Source organism: Acomys russatus, chromosome 13 (genome assembly GCF_903995435.1).
Source record: "Acomys russatus chromosome 13, mAcoRus1.1, whole genome shotgun sequence".
NCBI lineage: Eukaryota > Metazoa > Chordata > Mammalia > Rodentia > Muridae > Acomys > Acomys russatus.
Window position 1 is genome coordinate 53039085 of NC_067149.1, and position 19101 is coordinate 53058185.

At 48.0% G+C, this 19101-nt stretch overlaps 1 protein-coding gene across 1 annotated transcript; it reads right to left on the minus strand.

Annotated features, from left to right (window-relative positions):
* Positions 1–310: 310 nt before the first annotated feature.
* Tigar (TP53 induced glycolysis regulatory phosphatase) lies at positions 311–17470 on the minus strand. The gene is made up of 6 exons (XM_051155427.1): positions 17331–17470; positions 9855–9892; positions 4621–4742; positions 2945–3022; positions 1406–1516; positions 311–944 (listed from the first exon to the last, which is right to left on the minus strand). The coding sequence occupies exons 1-6, from the start codon at positions 17360–17362 to the stop codon at positions 519–521; spliced, it is 807 nt and encodes a 268-aa protein (XP_051011384.1). The 5' UTR covers positions 17363–17470; the 3' UTR covers positions 311–518.
* Between the last annotated feature and the right edge of the window lie 1631 nt (positions 17471–19101).

Genomic DNA, 19101 nt, shown 5'->3' on the forward strand with positions numbered 1-19101 from the left:
TCTGAACTGGGGGTCCTCTGGGACAACAGGAAGTACCCTTAATTGCTGATTCACCCCTCCAGTCCCTTATCTGTATTTTGAGGCCTTTAGAATAAAAAATAAATAAAATTAAATTAAAAATCCCAAGAGGTGATGTCTACAGAAGATGGTATAGTGTTTTGTCATTTCACGTCAGTTTCTGTTGGAAGGGCTTTGGACTGACACAATCGCTGCACTTGATCAGCTTGTGAAAAGGCATACAAGTATCTTCAAAAGCCAATACCATCACGTAGACATCAGAAAGGTCAATGAAAGAAAGAATGTGGAAAGAAGGCCATTAATCTCCCAGCGTGCAATGCTGCATGTCCTCACACGCTAATAATTCAGAGACGGAATGCACCAGTCTGATACTGCCAGGACCCCAGCAGGACTTCACCACATGGATTCTTAAGTGCTTCTGAAATAGCAGGGGCAGAGGACACAAACACAACAGGCCAAGGCGCTCCCTTCAGAGGCTGCAGAGTGTCAGGGTTTTAACCTCAGCGCTTTTCAGTCACTCCGTTCAGATGCTCCTGGAGGTTCATGCAGACGCACTGAATCGCTGGCCCCCGTCCTTCCTCGCAGTCTATGATAAAGACACTGATCCCCGTGTTGGGAGTGATGGATGAAAGGTCACATTTGCCCAGTGTTGCCGGCAATGAGCATTTGAGGTCACTCAGGAGATAACCAAAGAGGCTTCTCATGTAAGCTCCGTGACTTACAACTAGGACGCTGGCTGCTAAACTGGGGGATCCACCACCGGGCTGCAGACCCAAGCTGCCACGTTTTCCTACGGGGAAAACCTCAGCCAAACAGCTCTCCAAACAGCGGCCTGGAGTTCCAGGGAGGAAGGTTTCCCTCTGGCCAGCCTTGCCCAGGATTAGCTGACAAATAAAATCAAAGAAATCTTTCCCACGCGTTTTCACCTACAAGAGGAAAGAAAGTGAAGTTAAGAACATCCTTAAAATAGAAACCTGAAATACAAGTAACCATTAAAACCCCAAGGTTAACGCCACTAGTTGTTGAAGACATGAAGAAAAGGGGATGAGGAGGGCTGGGGAAAGCCTCAGGAGGAAAATCCCTTGGAGGTCCAGAGGGAAGATCTACTGGCTTCCCCCACTGCCTATACCACCACCTCATTGTAAGTTTTTCTCAGCAGTGATAGCTGCTGACTCACAGCTGATACAGACCCGGTAACTTGGGAAGGGGGGGGGGGGGGGGGGGCAGGGGGCAGGGCAAGGGGCAAGGGGCGTGGTTTCCAAAGCTTGCAAACCAGTTGGCTGTCAGTTCCAAACATCTAGGCTACAAAGCCATTCATGACGATGTCACTGGCAAGTTCACTGATGTGCCGGCGAAGCGGCTCCCCAGATGCGGGCTACACACCTACCTGCTCTAGTGTCTCTCCTCCGGGTGGGGTGAACATGGGACACTCTTCCCCCGCAGCTTTGGCCATGGCCCGGAGCTCGCTTAGCGGCTTGCCTTCCACGACCCCGTACTTCTGCAATAGTTCAGGTAGATAAAGCTGAGGCTTACACATCCGTATAACAGCAAAGGCCTGTGACAATCTGAAACCCTCCCAGGAAGGAGCGCATCCTCTTTCCCTTGTTACCCTGTCTCCTCGGAACTGCTAGTGGGAATCGCTCAACAAAGGCCGGTGCCCTAGAACACGGTAGAAACCTCCAGATGGATGCTCTATGTGAGTGGCTGTGGGGCTTTGCCAGACAAACGAGGCATCTGCCCAATTCTGGGGGCTGAGAGAAATGCGTGCAGGGCAGCACGTGGCCCTGCCTCGCCACCCAGTGTCAGGCCTGATTTTACGCATTCAGCCCAGGTGCTCAGGCACAGAGCGGGAATGTCCTTCGGCCAGGACCTGGTATGCATCCTGAACCACTGAGAGCACGTGCAAGCTGAGAGAGGCAGGACTTTTAAGACGCCCTTGCTATTCTGTTCCATTCCCGCGCAGGGTCAGAAGGAAGCAGGACTGGCTGCGATGCTGGTGAATTTGGAGTCGGTATTGTAGGGCATTAAAAACAACACACACAAACAAACCAACAAAACCCCGGTGCGGTAAGAGGCCTGGGTTCAGATCTCAGATTGGAAATTGCCATGTGACTTGCCCTAAATTTAAATCTCAGCCTTCGGAAGACTCATTTCTGGTACACAAACTGAGTAGAGAGGAAAACCTACCCACACTCCCGTGAGGAGCAAGCGTGGGAAGGAGAGCCCTTCTCCTTCATTTTGAATTTCCTCACAGTATAACACGTTATTACCAGTATGATCTCCTTTTATAACTCAAGACACAACCTCAGAGAGTTAGGGGGGATTACATAATACTATGCAGCATGATAGCTCAACAGACGCTCCCCCCCCCCCCCATTCCTTCCAGCCTCTTCTTATTCCTCCCCTCTGTGCTGAGAATTAAACATTTTAGCCAAGTACTTTATCACTGAGCTATTATTTCTAGATCTTGATTTTTTTTTTTTTTTTTTTTTTTTGAGATAGGGTCTACGTAGCTCAGGCTGGCCTCAAATTAATAATCCTCCTGCCTCCCACTTCTCACAAGCTGGAATTACAGATGTGTGCTACTATGACCAGCTACACAGATCCTTGATATACATTACTTGATTCTATATTCCCAAGAAAGGGCTGGAGAGATGGCTCGGTGGTCAAGAGCACCAATTACTCTTACAGAGGAACCCCGGTTCAAATCCCAGCATCCACACAGCAGTTCACACCGGTCTGCAATTCCATTCCCTGGAGATCCCACCCTCTTCTGGCCTCCGTGGAAACCAGGCACGCTTGTGATGCACAGATATACATGCAGGCCAAACATCCACACATAAAAATATATTCATTAAAGCTGAGCTTTAGCTAAGTGACGGCTCGCTGCAAATCTGCGGCAGGAAGTCACGCACAAACAGCTCACCCTTTCTCGAAGTCTGGAGTCATACTCCACTGCCATGTCCTTGCAAAATCTGCTCCTCTCCAAAATGCCATGGATGGTCTGAAAACCGAAAGATAAATGTCGCTCTTTTTCTGTAAGAACGGGCCACCATGAAGTTTCAAAAGCATGCCGTATCATGCTTTGAAATTACTAGCAATAGCTCTGCTGGGCAAGAGTTGTTTCTCTGCCTTGGGGCTGCGGCTTGGTGGCAGAGGAGCCTGCGCAGCGTACAGGACGCCCAGGGTTTGGGGCTTCTCTTCACGCCTCCCTCTGGTATTTACTGCTGGGTACGTCTAGACCACAGGCCAGTTCACACTATTACCTGCTCTTCTAAGTAAAGGCTTGTTAGGACCCAGCCACACAACCCACTTGCTGATATGCTCTGTCCAACTGCACTCGGACCGTACCAGTGTGGACAGACATGAACGGCTGTCACAGACACCACAGAAACCCTCAAACCTACAATACTTAGTATCTTATAGAAAGGATACAGTGCCCTTCATTGTGGCCCGTGTGTGTGTGTGTGTGTGTGTGTGTGTGTGTGTGTGTGTGTAGACATGCATATGTGTTCATCATTAGTGTGCTCCTGAAGGCTCTACGCTGACCGGATATGTGTTCCTGGATGGCTCTCTGCTTTATTCCTGAGGCAGAGTCTCTTGCTACCTGGAGTTGACTAGTTCTGGCTTATCTCGTTAGTCAGCTTGCTCCAGGGATCTATCTCTCCCTTCTCCCCGTTGCTGGGTTACTAGTGGCTGCCACAGTGTGCCCATCTCTTATCTGGGTTCTGGGGCTCTCGGCTCGATCCTCACGGCAAGTACTTTCTTCACAGAACCATCTTCCCACCCTACTCTTACATACTAACTCTCCCTGCAGCTTAGCTAAATGGCTGCTGTTTCCTTTAAGCCTCAGTCTCAATCAATCGTCAGTTTCCCAGTTTGCGCCCGACTCCTGTCTCCTCATTGTTTCTGGATCTGTGATTTGTCTCTGGGCTCATCTTTCTTTTTGGGGGGGGGGGGTGGGTGAGGCCTCATCTTTCACCAGGACTTAAGATAACATTTGGAAAGCTCCATGTCTGACGATGGCTGCAGTAAGCCAGGCTTGATATCAGAACACATGAGAGTACTAGGGCAGAGGAAAGGTGAGTTCCAGGCCGGCCTGGGCTACACAGAGAAACACTGTTTCAAAACATAAAATAATAAGGTCTATACCTGATAACGCTCGAAGTTGGCTGTGCTTATGTTGTTTTGCTCATTTTTGTTCATTTTCCCCTCTCCTTTATGTCCAGCTAGTTTTGATGGACATCAAACACCAGAAATCGTGTAAGACCTCCTCTCTCCCCTCTGCATGCTTTGTGGATTTTGTGTTTTGTTTTTATGTTTAGTGTTTTGTTTTTGTGTGTGTAGGCATGCGAGCATGTGCATGGCGCACACGGGCGTACATGTCATTATGGCATGCATGTGGAGGTCAGAGGACAACTTGAAAGAGTCAGTCTGCTCCTTCCATCATGTGGGTCCCAGTGTTGAACTTGGGTCATCAGACTTGGCAGCAAGCGCCTCTACCCATCGAGCCATCTCACTAGGTTTAGGAGGAGCAGGGTTGTCAAGCTCCGTGTCACTGAGATCCTGACCCCCCAGCCTAGACACTTAGCCTGAACTCACCTGCTTAGTCCTCGTGAGATCGCTGGAGAAAGCGTGCGTAAACTGCACACCGTTCAGAAACTGACCAGCGGCGGCTGCTTGCCTAAAGCCAGTCTCGGAGAGGGGTTCGTCTACTCCTTGTCCTGTAGTGGGACAGAACCATTCAAAGATGTATCTATGTGAAGTCACACAAAAGGGACAGAAGCTGCAGTGATGACTGTGACAGGACGTCATCCCCTTGGGTACTAGGCCACCTGACTTCTGAGAAGCTGATTCTAAGCACCAAGACATGATCTGTAACTGTACAAACATCTCCGCCCAAGGCTGCTTGTCTCATGGGAAGCAGCACTGAGACCTGGGCCATCTGAGTTCCTCCCTCAGTCAGGTCTGCCTATTTCTCCATGGCTGTCTAAACACAAGCAGGCTGTGTTCCTGCGGGTGATATCAGGTGGCAGAGTCACTGCTCGCTCCTCACTCCACTGTCTAAGGGCCAGCACTGTAATGATAGTCTCTTCCTTTCCTCCTGCTCAGTTTCACCCTTAAAATGAGATGGTGTAAAACCAGACACGCTGGCTCACACCTATAACCTCAGCACTTGTGAGGCCGAGGCAGGAGGATTACAATGACTTAGAGGTCTCCTTGGCCTTCATAGTAAGCTGCCAGCCAGCCTGGGCTACAGAGTAATACGGTCTCAAAAGAAAAAGGTTAGACTAAATTTTAAAGAATTAACTACCCGGCACACACACACGCACGCGCGCACGCGCACACACACACACAAACCTCATGAATGAAAACCAGGAGGAACAACATCTAAGAAATTTAGAACCACAAAGACTTTAGATATTAAGATGAGCAGTAGAGATTAGAAATAAAGACATTCAGAATAATTGTGAACACAGCGCACCAAAAATGTGACAGTCTTCTAAACAACCACATAATATAAATTTATTTATATGTATATGGGAGCTGATGAGGAAAACCCCTCCCTGGGCAACAGTTTGGGGGAAGGGGTGTAGGGCCTTAAACACAGCTGAAGACACGAGTAAGACAGCAACACAGGCACTCAGAGGAGCTGGGACATTCTGCGACATGCTATGGATATAAAGGCAGGCAGAATTCTCTTCATTTCGGCCACTACAACAGAGCACCAGGGGTCAGGTGGCTTATGAACCGAAGACGCCTACTTCTCACTGCTCAGGAGACTGAAGTTCTGCATACGCAGAATGCTGCGGGTCCTTCTGGCGAGATCCTCTGCCAAGGCACACAGTGATGAAAGCTCAAATTGTAGAAAGGTAACAGAACTCTTTAGGGTGTCACTTTGTAAGTCTCCTTTGTGAGAGATGCCCCTTATGATGTAATCACCTCCCGAGGACACTGGGACCAGAATGTCAGCACAAGCATAAGCCTACAACACCCACTGGATGGGTGCAGAACGTGGAGGGGGTTAGGTGCGAAGAAAGTAACAGACAGCTTTCTGAAATTGAGAAAAGGCACAAGACTAGGGATGAGGAAAACACAATGAACAGGAAACAGAGTCGGTTAAAAAGGACATATCCCCCCCCCCCCCCCCCCCCCCCCCCCCCCCCCCCCCCCCCCCCCCCCCCCCCGCTCAGGAGCTACAGAGATTGACTGCTCTCTAGCGATTGGGACCACTGGCGGATAACTCACAGCAGCCAGCCTCACGGGTCCTGGCTCCCTCTTCTGGCCTTCTGGGGGCACTGCATGTGGTGCACAAACACACATGTAGGAAAAAACATTTACCCGGAAAAATAACAGATAAATCTTTTAAAAGTCCTTCTAGATGCGCTGGGGGAAAGTGAAGAACACCGGAATTGATGAGAAGAGTTAAACAGCAGCTACAGGGACGGCGTGTCTAGCATAAGACGTGATATGCTGGCCACTCCTCTCAATGCTCTGACAAAGTGCCAGATAAAACAACTGAAGGGAGGGAGGGCAGGGGCTGCAGAGGTGGCTATACAGTTAGGAGCACTTCTCCTTCTTCCCGACAACCTTGTGTAACTCCAATTCCAAGGAATCAAATCCGCTCTCTTCTGGTCTCCAAGGGGACTGCACACCACACAACAGTCTATAGTCTTACAGGCAGGCAAGGCACTCAATAAAAAAAAGGGATATTTAGGCCCAAAGTCCAAGGAGGCAGACAGTCCATGTGGTAGGGGAGCCATGAAGGATGGAGGAAGCGGCTGGTTACACACTGCATCCAGTTAGGGGACTCAGAGACGAATGCCCACCCCCTCATTATGGGACATGGAAAGGCACTGCCCACTGAGGATGGTTCTTCCCAACTTAATGAACCCAATCTAGATACTCTCTCCCAGGCAACCAGAGGCTCCCTGACGGTCAGACCCTGTCAAGATGTCATCTGTGCTGCTGCTCCGGTGCTGGGGACAACACCAGCATCCAGCAGCTGACAGCCTGAAAGCCTTACACCAGAGCTGCATGCTCAGCTCAGGAGGAGGGAGAGAGTGTCTTCTGGGTGCTGAGGGAACCATCAGTCCATCTCTTCCACCTAAACATGCCAGTAACCAGAGGAAGGTACAGACTGTTGCCAGCTAAGGGTTGTGTTTATGGACTTATTTTTATAATTTTTGTAAATTATGTATGTCTGTGGAGGGGGATGTGTATTTGACTTCGGGTGCCTATAGAGGCCAGAAGAGGGTGTCAGATCCCCTGGAGCTGGTGTGAAAGGTGGTTGTGAGTCACCCAGTACGGGTGCTGGGAACCAAATTGGGGTTCTCGGTAAAGGTGATCACATTCTCAACCACTAAGCCATCCCATCGGCCTCATAAAGACTGGGTAGAGCTTTGTTTGTTTGTTTGTTTGTTTTTAAAAAAAGAAAGGAGGGGGAGACAACTTACAAAGTCAGGAGGACACCAACCAAACCGAAAATGAGTGTGAATGAAATTACAGTTACTCACAGTCCAGAGGGGCGGGCTTTGACAGACAGAGCAGTATGTGGGTCAGGGTGGTGAGGGACCCAGGCCCAAAGACACCTCAGGTGGGCATACACTGTACTTAGAAGCAAAGGCGTGTTTAGGCACACAGCCTGTTCAAGTCTCCAGAAAGGGAACCAGACACACTGAGAAGGAAAACCAACGTCCGCGTAACTCAGAAGTCCCTACTCCAAAACTAAAACCCAAAGCTTTCAGAAGCAACCATGGCACAGAAATAGTCTGCCCCAGAAGTTCACAAAGATATTCCTTAAAAAGCCAGACTAACAGACCTAGCGCAGATACAAGAGCCCAGCACGTTCTAAGAGGACAAGGAAGGCCCACCCCAGAACAGAGCAAATGTTATCTTGCAAGTACAGAAACCAGAGTAGGTGGCTGGCAAAGTGTTAATGCCAGCCTGTAACATCTTATTTGTTGTGTGGGTGATGTGGCCTTCTGGTCCTCGGGTGGAAGGCTGTCCACAGCTCCAAGAGCTAGGAAGGTATCCCAGCACCAAGGTGAGACAGTGTCCCAAGGGTATCCTGAGGCACGGGAGCCCAGGAGCCTCACAGCTCTTAAAGGAGGCCTCCTCAACAAAAATGATACAGCTCCCAGGGGAGGGTCGCCCCAAACCCTGAGGAGCTGAGGAGCCTTGGAGCCTGAAGCCCATTCCTTCTTCCTTTCTCCTCCTCCTCCTCTTCCGATGAGAGTCCCACCAGGCAGTAAATCTCTTAGGAGAGATTTATTGGAGGGATGAATCCAGGAGAGGCGGGAAGAATCCAGGAAAGGCTGCCTCTGCTCTCAGGAGGAGACAGCAGAGAACTGAGCAGACACAGACTTTATATAGGGTTTCTTAGGGGGTGGGGCTTTCTGGAGCAGGGATTTCCAGAGTGTGGGTTGGTGGGATTTCAAGCCTGGGCTGGGGGAAGCTCAGGGATTGGTGGGGTTTTGTCCAGACTTCTCATCCCAAATTAGCATAATCTGGGATGAGTCGTACTGAGGGGCTGGAGATGGCAGTTACAGAGGTGGGGTGTGGGAGGTGGGGGTGTTGGGCTGTTGGAATTTTCTCAGGCGGAAGTCTGGCCATTTTTCTGCCAGAGACCATTTTTCTGCCAAAGTTTACAATGTGTCCAAATTTACAGTCTTTTGTGAAGGCAGTTGGCTGACGCAGGAATAGTCAACATAAACAGTTCCCATGGAGGTGGCAGGAAAAGTCAACATAAACAGTTCCCATGGAGGTGGCAGGAAAGAGTGGGCTGAGGCAGGAATAGTCACCATGGACAGCTCCCGCTGAGGCGTTAACAGGGGCTAGTGCCATTTTGCCTCCGGTCTCCACAGGCCCAAGGGTGGGAAGGAGGGGCTGACTGCCCTGTGGTGGGAAGGAGGACTGGCAATGAGTCACTTTAAATTTTAGTGGCCCGCTGCTCAAGGGCTAGCCATAGCTCTTGGAGGTGGTGATACAGTGAGCTGAAGGACTGGGGGCGCGGGGGAGGGCGGGCAGCGGGCTCCCTGCAGCTTAAGGAAAGTATCCTGTCATGGAGTGGGGAGCAGGGCAGGGGCAGTGGATAGCAGCAGGCCACCACAGCTTGGAGGTGAGCTGCTGTGGCTCAGGGATGGACTGCCATGGCTTTGGGGTAGACTACTATGGCTTGGAGGGAGGGGAGGGTGGTGGTGTTAGGCCGGGTTCTGGGCTATCTCCTCTGAGGCTGCGGCACCAGCTTAGATCTAGCCACAGGCAAGGCAGGAGTGCCAGGGCTTCGGGCTATCTCCACAGCAGCAGTGGAGAAATCCCTACAGCACTTCCTAATATGAAATTTTTTTTTTTTTTTACAGCCTAAACTAGCTTTGAACTCCTTGAGCCCAGACACTAGCCTCAAAAATCACAGAGATCCTCCTGCCTCAGGCACCTGCTGGGATTACGGGCATGGGTCCCCTCTTTTTGATCATATTAAATCTCAACTGTGGTATTCCAGACTTTAAGAACTCAACACGATTTTTAAAGCACTGACAGGGCCCTGCTGAGAGTCTGCACAGAGAAAACTATTGGAGAACCTCCTGCCACATCTACTTCTGAGACATACTGTTCCCTCCTGCTCACCTACTGTTTTGGCCAAACTTTGTGGTGACCATGGTACCCTCATCCCCTAATCCCAGTCCAATTCAACTCTATTATAGTGCCGCTGGTCTGTGCATCCTGTACCCCCCCCAACACACACACACACACACACACACACACACACACACACACACACACACACACCGCACTAACAGTGAAGCAGAGCCAGGCAGCAATTTGATTAGACTAACCTTGAATGATTTTCTCCTTATTAAGTCTTGTTTCGCCACTAAAAGAAAAAAAAAATTGTCGTTACCAAATTATTTTTGAAAAGAGGTTAAAAAATATATAACATCAAAGAATAATGGTATTCATAACAGATCTTCAACTTGCAAATCTAAATATTCTCTTTCCGATCAGCTACCCCAAGCTCATGAATTCCAAATCAAGCCACCCCTAAAGCCAATGTATCTGGGTCAGGAAAGCGACATTAAATGAATTGCTGGAGGGAAAAGCTAGAAGAATGCAGGTGTGTACACATTTGTTTTAGGAGGTAACGCAAGGATTGATCAAGACTACAGCCAGCAAGACTACAGCCAGGATGGCAGTCTGTGGGTTGCTGCCCTGAAGGAGCATGTGAGAGGCTGTGAAAATGAGAAGAAAAAGAAATCTGAAGACCCTTAGCACCCAACCAGAACTGACTCAAGTCCTGGATCCGAGGCAGTCACACTGTGAAGTAGCTACAGCCACCCAGTAGCTCAACAGAACCGGACTGAGGCGTGGCTAGGTCCACAGTGGACCTGACTGAGGCGTGGCTACATGGTTAGGGATTTAAAAAATGAAAACAATCCTGAAATCTAAAAGCAACAGTACTGGAAACATCTCCAGGAAATAAATGGATAAACTGAGACTGGAGGAGGGAGGTGAGAGGGAGCCACAGGCCAAGCCTAGATGGCAGGTTGGATCTACAATTAAAAGCTATCAAGTGGGGCTGGCAGATGGCTCGGTTGGTAAAGACGTAAGGGCTGGTTCGGGATCCCCACACTATGGAGACACGCGTCTGTTATCTCAGCACCACGGAAGCGGAGACAAACGGGAAAGAACAAAGGTGGAAGATAGTTACTGTCAATCTCTGACCGCCACATGCAGTGGCCTGGAACCAAGCTCATCCCTTAAAACAACGACGGAGCACAGATTCTATCTAAAAGAGGGAGAGGTGGCTCAGGGGATAAAAGGAGTTGATGCGCCTGCAGAGGACCAAGGCTTCATCCCCAGCACTCACATGGTGGGCCTCAGCTCAACCCGGAAGGACCCAACACCTTCCCTTCTGACTTCAACCGACATCAGCACACATGTGATGCACATACGTCTATGCAGGCAAACACTCATACACACATTAAAAAAAAAAAAAAAAAAAAAAAACCACCAAGCTTGTGTGGAAAGAGAACAACTCCATGATAAAGTATTAGAAGACAAGGTGTGAAATAATAAAGTATTAGGGCTGGGCGTGGTGGCACACACCTTTAATCTCAGCACTTGGGAGGCAGAGGCGGTTCACTGTGAGTTCAAGGCCAAGTTGGTCTACAGAGTCCAGGACAGCCAAGATAAGACAAAGAAACCCTGTCTCAAAAAATTATAAATAAATAAATAAGTAGTACTAGGGCCAGGCATGGTGGCAATGCCTTTAATGCAGGATGGAGACAGGTGGAACTTTGTGAGTTCAAGGCCAGCCTGACTATATAATGAGTTCCAGCCAGGGCAAGAGTATCTATTTCAAAACTAAAGCTGTAGAGTTTTTTTTGTTTGTTTTTTTTTAACATAAGTATAAGGGATGTAGCTCAGTGGTAGAACATTGCTTACCATGCAAGGCCTCAGGTTCAATACCCAGCATTTCAAAATTAACAAAGTAATTAAGATATAAATAAGTAAATAAATGTGGTTTCATATGGTTAGAAGAATAGGAATAATGAGAATTTTTTGACTCCTTAACATGTAGATATTAAAAAAATGTATGAATACATACATTAAGTTACTGTGTATAGAACTATTTAGGCCTTGGCAAAACCATGACCACTGTTGGACCACTATTAATTAGAGTTCTTAGAGTCCAAATTCTTGCATCTTAAGAAACAGCCACAGAAAAGGACATTAGCCTCTGACATGCACACAGGTCAGCATCCCAAGGCTGGGATGGGCACACTGGCCTTCCTAATCTAAGAAAATGAATCAAAGGAATCGTGTCTTGGGCTCACTTCCTATCTCAGCCTAAAAATCTCCTGAGATCAATAAAACTGTCCCTCCGTGACCCATGATTTAATCCCAGCACTCGCGGGACGAGGAAGAAAGACTTCTTGAACTCAAGGCCAGCCTGAATTCTAGGCTATCTCAGGATACACAGCAAGGTCTCTCAAAGGACCAAAGGCTAGATTCAGTGACACAAGTCGTAATTCTAGCAACTCGAGAGATGGAGGCAGGAATGTCAGGAGTCAGGGTCAAGTCACAAAGAACCTCCTAGGCCAGCCTGGGCTACAAAAGACCTGTCTCCAGAAACTGAAGAAATAAAACAGAACTGCTTTTAAGTAGAAGCCTCATCCTCCCACTCTCACTGGTACACTTTTAAAATCAAGGATGGTGGGAGAGGGGATGGGGGAAGAGGGTGGGAAGCAGGTACCAGGAGAGAAGAAAGGGGCCTATGATTGGGATGTGAAGTGAATATATAAATTGAAAAGAAAAGAAAGTACTGGGGGTGGGGGTGGGGTCAAGGGAGATGGCTCAGTTGGCAAGTAAACTGTTCCAGAACCTGAGCTCCACACCTGCTCCATGCCTGAAGGACAACCCTGGGTGGTCCCATAATCCCAGCACTGTAGAGCTGGAGACAGGAACATCCCCGGGACTCCCTGGCCATCCGGTTCTACACAATCAGGAAGCTCTAGGATCAATGAAAGAACCTGTCTCACAAAATTAGGTGGAGGAGGACACAGGGTGAGTGACAACCAGCTGTAACTCCAGTTCTAGGGGATCTGCTGCCCTCTTCTGGTCTCTACGGGGACTGCATGTACACAGACATTTGTGCAGGCAAAACACCCATACACGTAAAACAAAAATAAATATTTTTTAAAAGATGGAGAGTGAACATCTTTCCTATCTTGGTGAGTCTAAAATTCTGAATGAAAATCAATATCTATCATATCTCATCTCTATTAACTTAAACACCTATCTAGACCTAAAAACTCTTAACTAAGCTTAATTGTAAGACTATCTGGTCTTCAACCCCACCAGAGACTTGAGAAGGAATAAAACTTATACCTCAAGTTTGCCAAATACAAACAGCCAAATCATTATAAATGTAACATTTACATAATTCCTGATTGTTTCATGGTTCTTCCTGCTGTATGTAGTTTATTTATGTGTAATATATATATATATATATACACACATATATATATATGTATGTATATGTAAAAAAATACAAAAAAAACTAACACCTTCAAAAAAGGCTTTTTTAAATTCTATAGACCATATTAGCAGGGGTGTAAAAAACAATTAAATACACACACACACACACACACACACACACACACACACACAAATTATAAGTTTACTAATTCTGCCACTCTGTGGGGAGCCATGCTAAATTCAGTCATGTTAGAAATCCTGTGCTTGGGCTGCATGCTGTGACCTTCGAGTTGTTGACTCTTGCTGTCAAAGGTCTTGTGTTCTAGGCTATCTTTGGATTACCCACCCTGAGAAATAGGGAAGTCCTTACAGGGAGCTATTTAGAGGATTGTATTCTTGCCTGAGGGCTAGGGGAAGTGAGATTACAATACATCTTCTGTTAACCTTGCTATATAAAGTCTACTCGCCTGCACTAAAGTGAGTCTTGATCAGAAATCTCCAGACTTGACTCAATTTTTCTCATCTCTGTCTCCCACTTTCAATCCCTACTCCCTCTTCCGGGGAACCCTGTTCGATTTGTCCCGCAGGCCAGGACACCACTCAGCACATTTTCAGGGCGACTAAGAATCTGAGATCTTTCCAAAGCCGGCAGTGTGCATCATTCTGGACACTCACTGAAAGGAATCCGACATGATGGTTCTGCGAAGGTAACCACCCCACACCTAGTGATTCTTTTCAGTGAGACGGAAACAAACACATACATGTGGGAGTGAATGGGTTTCCTTTAGCCGAAAGTTAATCATCTGCTGGACGCGTAGTGGGTGAGAGCGCTTGCTTTGTAAGCAGAAAGAACTGAGTTTAGATCCTGGCACTACATAAATGGCAGGGTATATGCCTGCAACCCAAGTGCTAGCAGGTGGGGGAGAGATCACTGGGGCTTCCCAGCTGCCAAGTTAGCTCTAATGCAGTGAGTCACTTAAGTCTCTTCTAGTCTCCCTACCCCCACGTGAGTGGGCACAGTGTACACACACACACACACACACACACACACACACACACACAAAGGCTAGGCATCCCAAAATGGAACAGTTTCTCCCAAACCTCCTGAGTACAGCTTTTAGCAGCTTTAAAAGGTTTCTGTAAATCCTTGAGGCAGGTGTTCCAAGTTAGTTTCCGTGATGGGCAAAGCTGAGCATGCCCTTTTGCTGGGGATCCACTTCCCTGAACCACACTTTGGCCTGTCACAGAGAGAGAAGGCAAAGGCTGTGTGTGGAAAGGTCAGCGAGATGTATTTGGAAGCAGTCAAGAGTTATGCTGCTCGTTTTCAAACTCTGCAGGGCGATCCATTTCCAAAACAGAACACTGGGCTCCACAGGAGCCTAGACACTTATGCCAAGATCTGAAGTCTCATGACTAGCCATTTATAGGCCCCGTGGGCAGGGGGGAAGGGTGTTGCAGGGGACAGGATGGGGACACACAAGGCATAAGGCAGGCCCCACCCGGGCTGCAGATTACGTCTGCTCTTACTTCAAGGCTAGCTCCGTAGCTCTGGGTTATATGTTTAATCCCTTGTTAGATGCTTAGACGGATTCAGATTCAATAGACAGCTGCCAGGCAGAAACTACAGAGAAGCCAGTCTTGGGGAACTGGCACAAATTTGGGGTTTTCACAACACGTTAACGCCAGTGTGTAAATTACTGCCTCACCTGGTATCATCTGATGCTGAGTCAGCATCCTAATCCTCTTTTACCAATTCCTTCATTTGCATATACAAATCTCACTAGCCTCAGAGGGGGAAATCCATAGAAGTAAATTAAATTTAGTTTGTAAAAGAAAAAAAAAAAATTAATGGTTTTAAGAGCTGGCTGAACAATGGAAGTGAAATGGTTTACCCAAGTACTCTAGAAGATCAAGGCATCTGAGGCTGTGACGTAGGAACACTCACACCAGTCTCCCTGTGTTGGGTTACAATGCTGTAACTTTTCCCGAGAAATTACACCGCAGTACTAATTCGAGATCTGAGGTTGAGAAAATACGGGGTGTTCTGGTCCACAAACGACACACTTCCACTTCAAAATATTAAGAAAATAAGAAGCTGGAGAGATGACTTGGCAACTAAGAGCACAGGCTGCTCTTCCAGAGGACCCAGGTTTAACCTCCCAGCACCCACATGGTAGGCTAACAACTGCCCACAACTCCAATTCCAGGAGATCTGATGCCCTCTTCTGGCCTCTGTGGGCACCAGGCACACAGACATGCTTCCTGTGCTACACAGAGAAGACACTTAGACACATAAAAGTAATTTATTAAAAAAAAAAGATTCATGAAGGAGTTGGTTAGGCACAAGAAAGTTGCTTTTAAATTGCCTTGCATTATAACATAGTTCAACATAATTAGCCAACTTAATCATAGTCATTATGATGACTACCAGTCAAATTTGAAAGCATGTCTGCTCTTGAACTACCAGCCTCATAGTTGTCACGGCTCAAACAAAAAGAGGAGAGCCAGGATGACAGGAAAGCAAGTAACCACAGCCCTGTCTTCCTGTGTCTACAAGAGAATAAAACTCACTATGTTATCTCTGGCTGGCCCAGCACTGCTATGTAGACCAGGCTGGCTTTGAATCTCTCTGCCTCCAGACTGCTGGGATTATAGGGATGCCACCAAAGCTGGGGGGGGGGGGGGGCTTCTCTTACCACCCCTTAAGATTATATCAGGAGGTGATAATTTCAAGTGACCATCATCAAAGCTGGTGCTATTTCCAGGTGACCATCCAACACTACAGTGGCAGAGAGAGAGAGTAGTGGGCTAAATTTGCTCTGGTTCAAATCTTACCTACCCAATTTGCCTCATGATTTCAACCAAGTGACTTGCAGTCTGACTCCCTATACTCACCAGGGAACTACAAGTGTCAAAACCAGAAACTTCCTATTTACAGAGATACTGCCCACTAAGAATCTAAATAGGAGTCACCTTTACTTTACAAGGGGTTTCCTCGGCCCAGGTTTCCTATAGCTGCAAAGGGGCTTCCTGCCCATAGGGTTGACGGAGTGCCGGCTGGGGTCCAGAACGTTCTCAGGTTGAAATGGGGGCAATGGAAACTCAAGTTCCTACAGTGCTCCCAATAAGGCTGTATTAGCTTAAGAATGTTAAGAACACCTCCCCCCTCCAGAACATTCTAGAAAGCACAGGGGGTGCCGGAGAAAACACAGAGAACCAGATTTCTAATTTGGCCACTAAAGTCCTTGAATCCTAAAGGCCCACTTCGCATGATGCCAGGGACTCACTTTCTGTAAAGGAGGAAGGAGAGATGACATCGGTTGAAGAAGGCGGTGTGACAAGGTTCAAATGCTGTCAGAGCTCCGGTGAGCCCTAAGAAGGCAAAACAGCAACCAGTCCTGTTCTGAAAAGCTGTTCTGATAAGCCTTGCCTACATAGGTGAGAATCAACTGCGTTTCATCTGAGCTTTGCTTATAGAAAAACAAGTTACTTAATTCTAGGGGTATCTCTCCCTCCCTGCTGCCATGAGCTTCACCTTCTCTATGTAATTCTCGCGGTGAACCAGCGAGATTTGAAGGACTGCGACCACCGTTCCGCTTATCCGGACACAGGTCAGAAAGATGAAGTCTGCCCTCAGAAGCCTAGGCTATGAGGCTGCAACAAGCTGGAGCCCCAATACCAACCAATGTCTCTTTGCTTCGAAAACCTCCCTCCTCTTACCTACCCGGAGTTCGTCTCCCATCATCACGAGGCAAACATGTGCTGAGAAAGAAAATGATAGGTGACTTAAAGCCGTATTCTGTTCCATGCAAGCTGTTCGGGGTGAGGCAGTCAACGGAAAGAAGAGCTCAGCTCGGGGAGCCCTCTCTCTCCCCCCTCCCAACCCCCCTTCTCTCTCTCCCTCTTTCTCTCCTCAGAACTATAACCTTTGAAGGGAGATAAAATTTCAAAAGTAACCCCCATGCGAGGGGAAAGAGGGGTAGGACGGAAGAGAAGGGCGGAAAGATGAGGTGTAGCCCCGCAATTCTGCAAACTCTGGAATCTACTAGGAAACAGAAAGGTCACGCTGAAAAGCCGAGAATCTAGCTCGAGTCTTCAATCAATGGCTGAGAATCGTGATCATGTGCTTCTCCGCACTTGTTTCCCCAGAAAAACCCAGGGCTGCTGACAATTAATTAAGATCTGCCCTCCTCACTCACGGTGGCGCGGATAAAAGTAGACACGAAAGGACGCAAAGGAAAGTACATGGAAAGCCCACCCTCCCCGGATTGGAGCGCGCAAAGACCAGAAGAGATCCAGGCCAGGACGCTCCCGGCGACTGTGATACTCACTGGCGGATGACAGTCAAAGCGAAGCGCGGCATCTTGGGCCGAGGTTCATGAGCCAAGACCCGGCTCTGCAGCACGGCGCTGCGCCTTCAAGGCGGGGGCCGTCTTGCCTACACTACTTCCGCCTGGCCTGCGGACCGGCTTTGTGGCTATTGGTCGAGACGACTGGAACGTCATCACAAGGATGCCAATAGGAGCAGAGATTGAAACCCGGAGAGGCTCCGCCCAGGCCAGTGGCGCTTGCGCCCCTGAGCGCCTGCCAGTGATTGGCGCCTGGCAGGTGCGCGCGGCCCCGCCCTGGGTCGACGCCCTGAGAGTCCTGCTAGAGCTAGATCGCCGCCTGCGCCTAGGGCAGATAAAAACCGCTTTGATTTTTTTCTTTCTACAACTGATTTGAGGAAGGCGTGCAAGGTGTAGAGTTTATAGCGTGCCAAGGCGATGACTCTCTCACAGTGGCACAGCCAGACTGCATCCTGTGAGGGTTAGCTGTTATCCTTTACCTGGGAAATGAGGTCAAACTAGGTAGGTAGATCTAAACCAACCTAGTTTCTCTCTCAACTTCTTAACGAAAATCTTTAATCAGGCCCTTTTCTTGCCTTTTGCTTTGCTGAGCCTGATCCTACCAAACAATCTTATAAAGCCATATTTTCGCTAATGCTGCTACCATTCATAATAAGCCACTCTTCCATCTTGCCCCTCCCAAAGTCTTCACTGATAACTGTTGTATTAAGAGTTGAATTCAACCACTCCTTCCAATAGTTCCTATTGTAGTGAATGTGATCTCTACTGTAGTGATCTAAAGTCTTTAAAAAAAAAAAACAAAAAACAAAAAAGCAAAGGCAGGTACATAGGTTCTGTATAAAAGCCTTCGAGAGGTCTGGAGAGATGACTCAGTGGGTTAAGAGCTCTGATGTGTTATTTAGAGATTCCAGGTTCACTTCTGCGTACCCACACGGAGGCTAGCAAGCATCTGTGACTCCAGTTCCAGAGGATCTAGTGCCCTCCAGGCTCACATTGTGCAGGCAAAACACCTATACACAAAAAATAGATCTAAGTAAGTAAATCTTCAAAACCAAGACTGGTCCCAGTCCCCCAGCCCTCAGCCATACTATAAGAACATGGGAATAAAAATTTGCTGGAGTTGGGGGTCACAGCCTGTGCCACCACAAGGTAGGTCTAGTCACCTTTCCTTCAAAAGATAAATAGTGAACAAAAAGCAGAAAAGGGAGGTTTTTTTTTTTTTTTTTTTTTTTTTTTCAATATAGCCACCTTCCCTCACCTCAATCCATCTGTGGGATGGTAAAATTTTTCTAATTTGTTGTTTTGGTTTGATTTTTCGAGACAAGGTCTCTCTGTGTAGTCTTGGCTATCCTGCCCTCGCCTTGTAGACCAGGCTGGCCTTGAACTCACAGCGATCCGCCTGCCTCTGCCTCTCGAGTGCTGAGATTAAAGGCTTGGCCACCACTGCCCGGCTCTCTAAATAGAAGAAATGAGCAGTGTAACTAAGCAGTCCAGCCAAGGTGTGGCCATCCGCAGAGGATCATCTATCTCACCAAGGTGTGACCATCTGCAGAGGACCATCTCAGCTCCCTGTGTCTTTGACAAGTAATTTTTCTCCCAGAGAAAGTTCCTCCTCTGACCATCTTCAGGAATTTTTCTTCCTCCAGCAGGAGCTTCCCGGGGAGATTCCAATTTTGGGGGGGGTCCATTGTTTTAAAAGACTCATAGCCAAAGAGAGGGCCCAAGAGTCTTTTTAGGAGTATATTCATGCTTG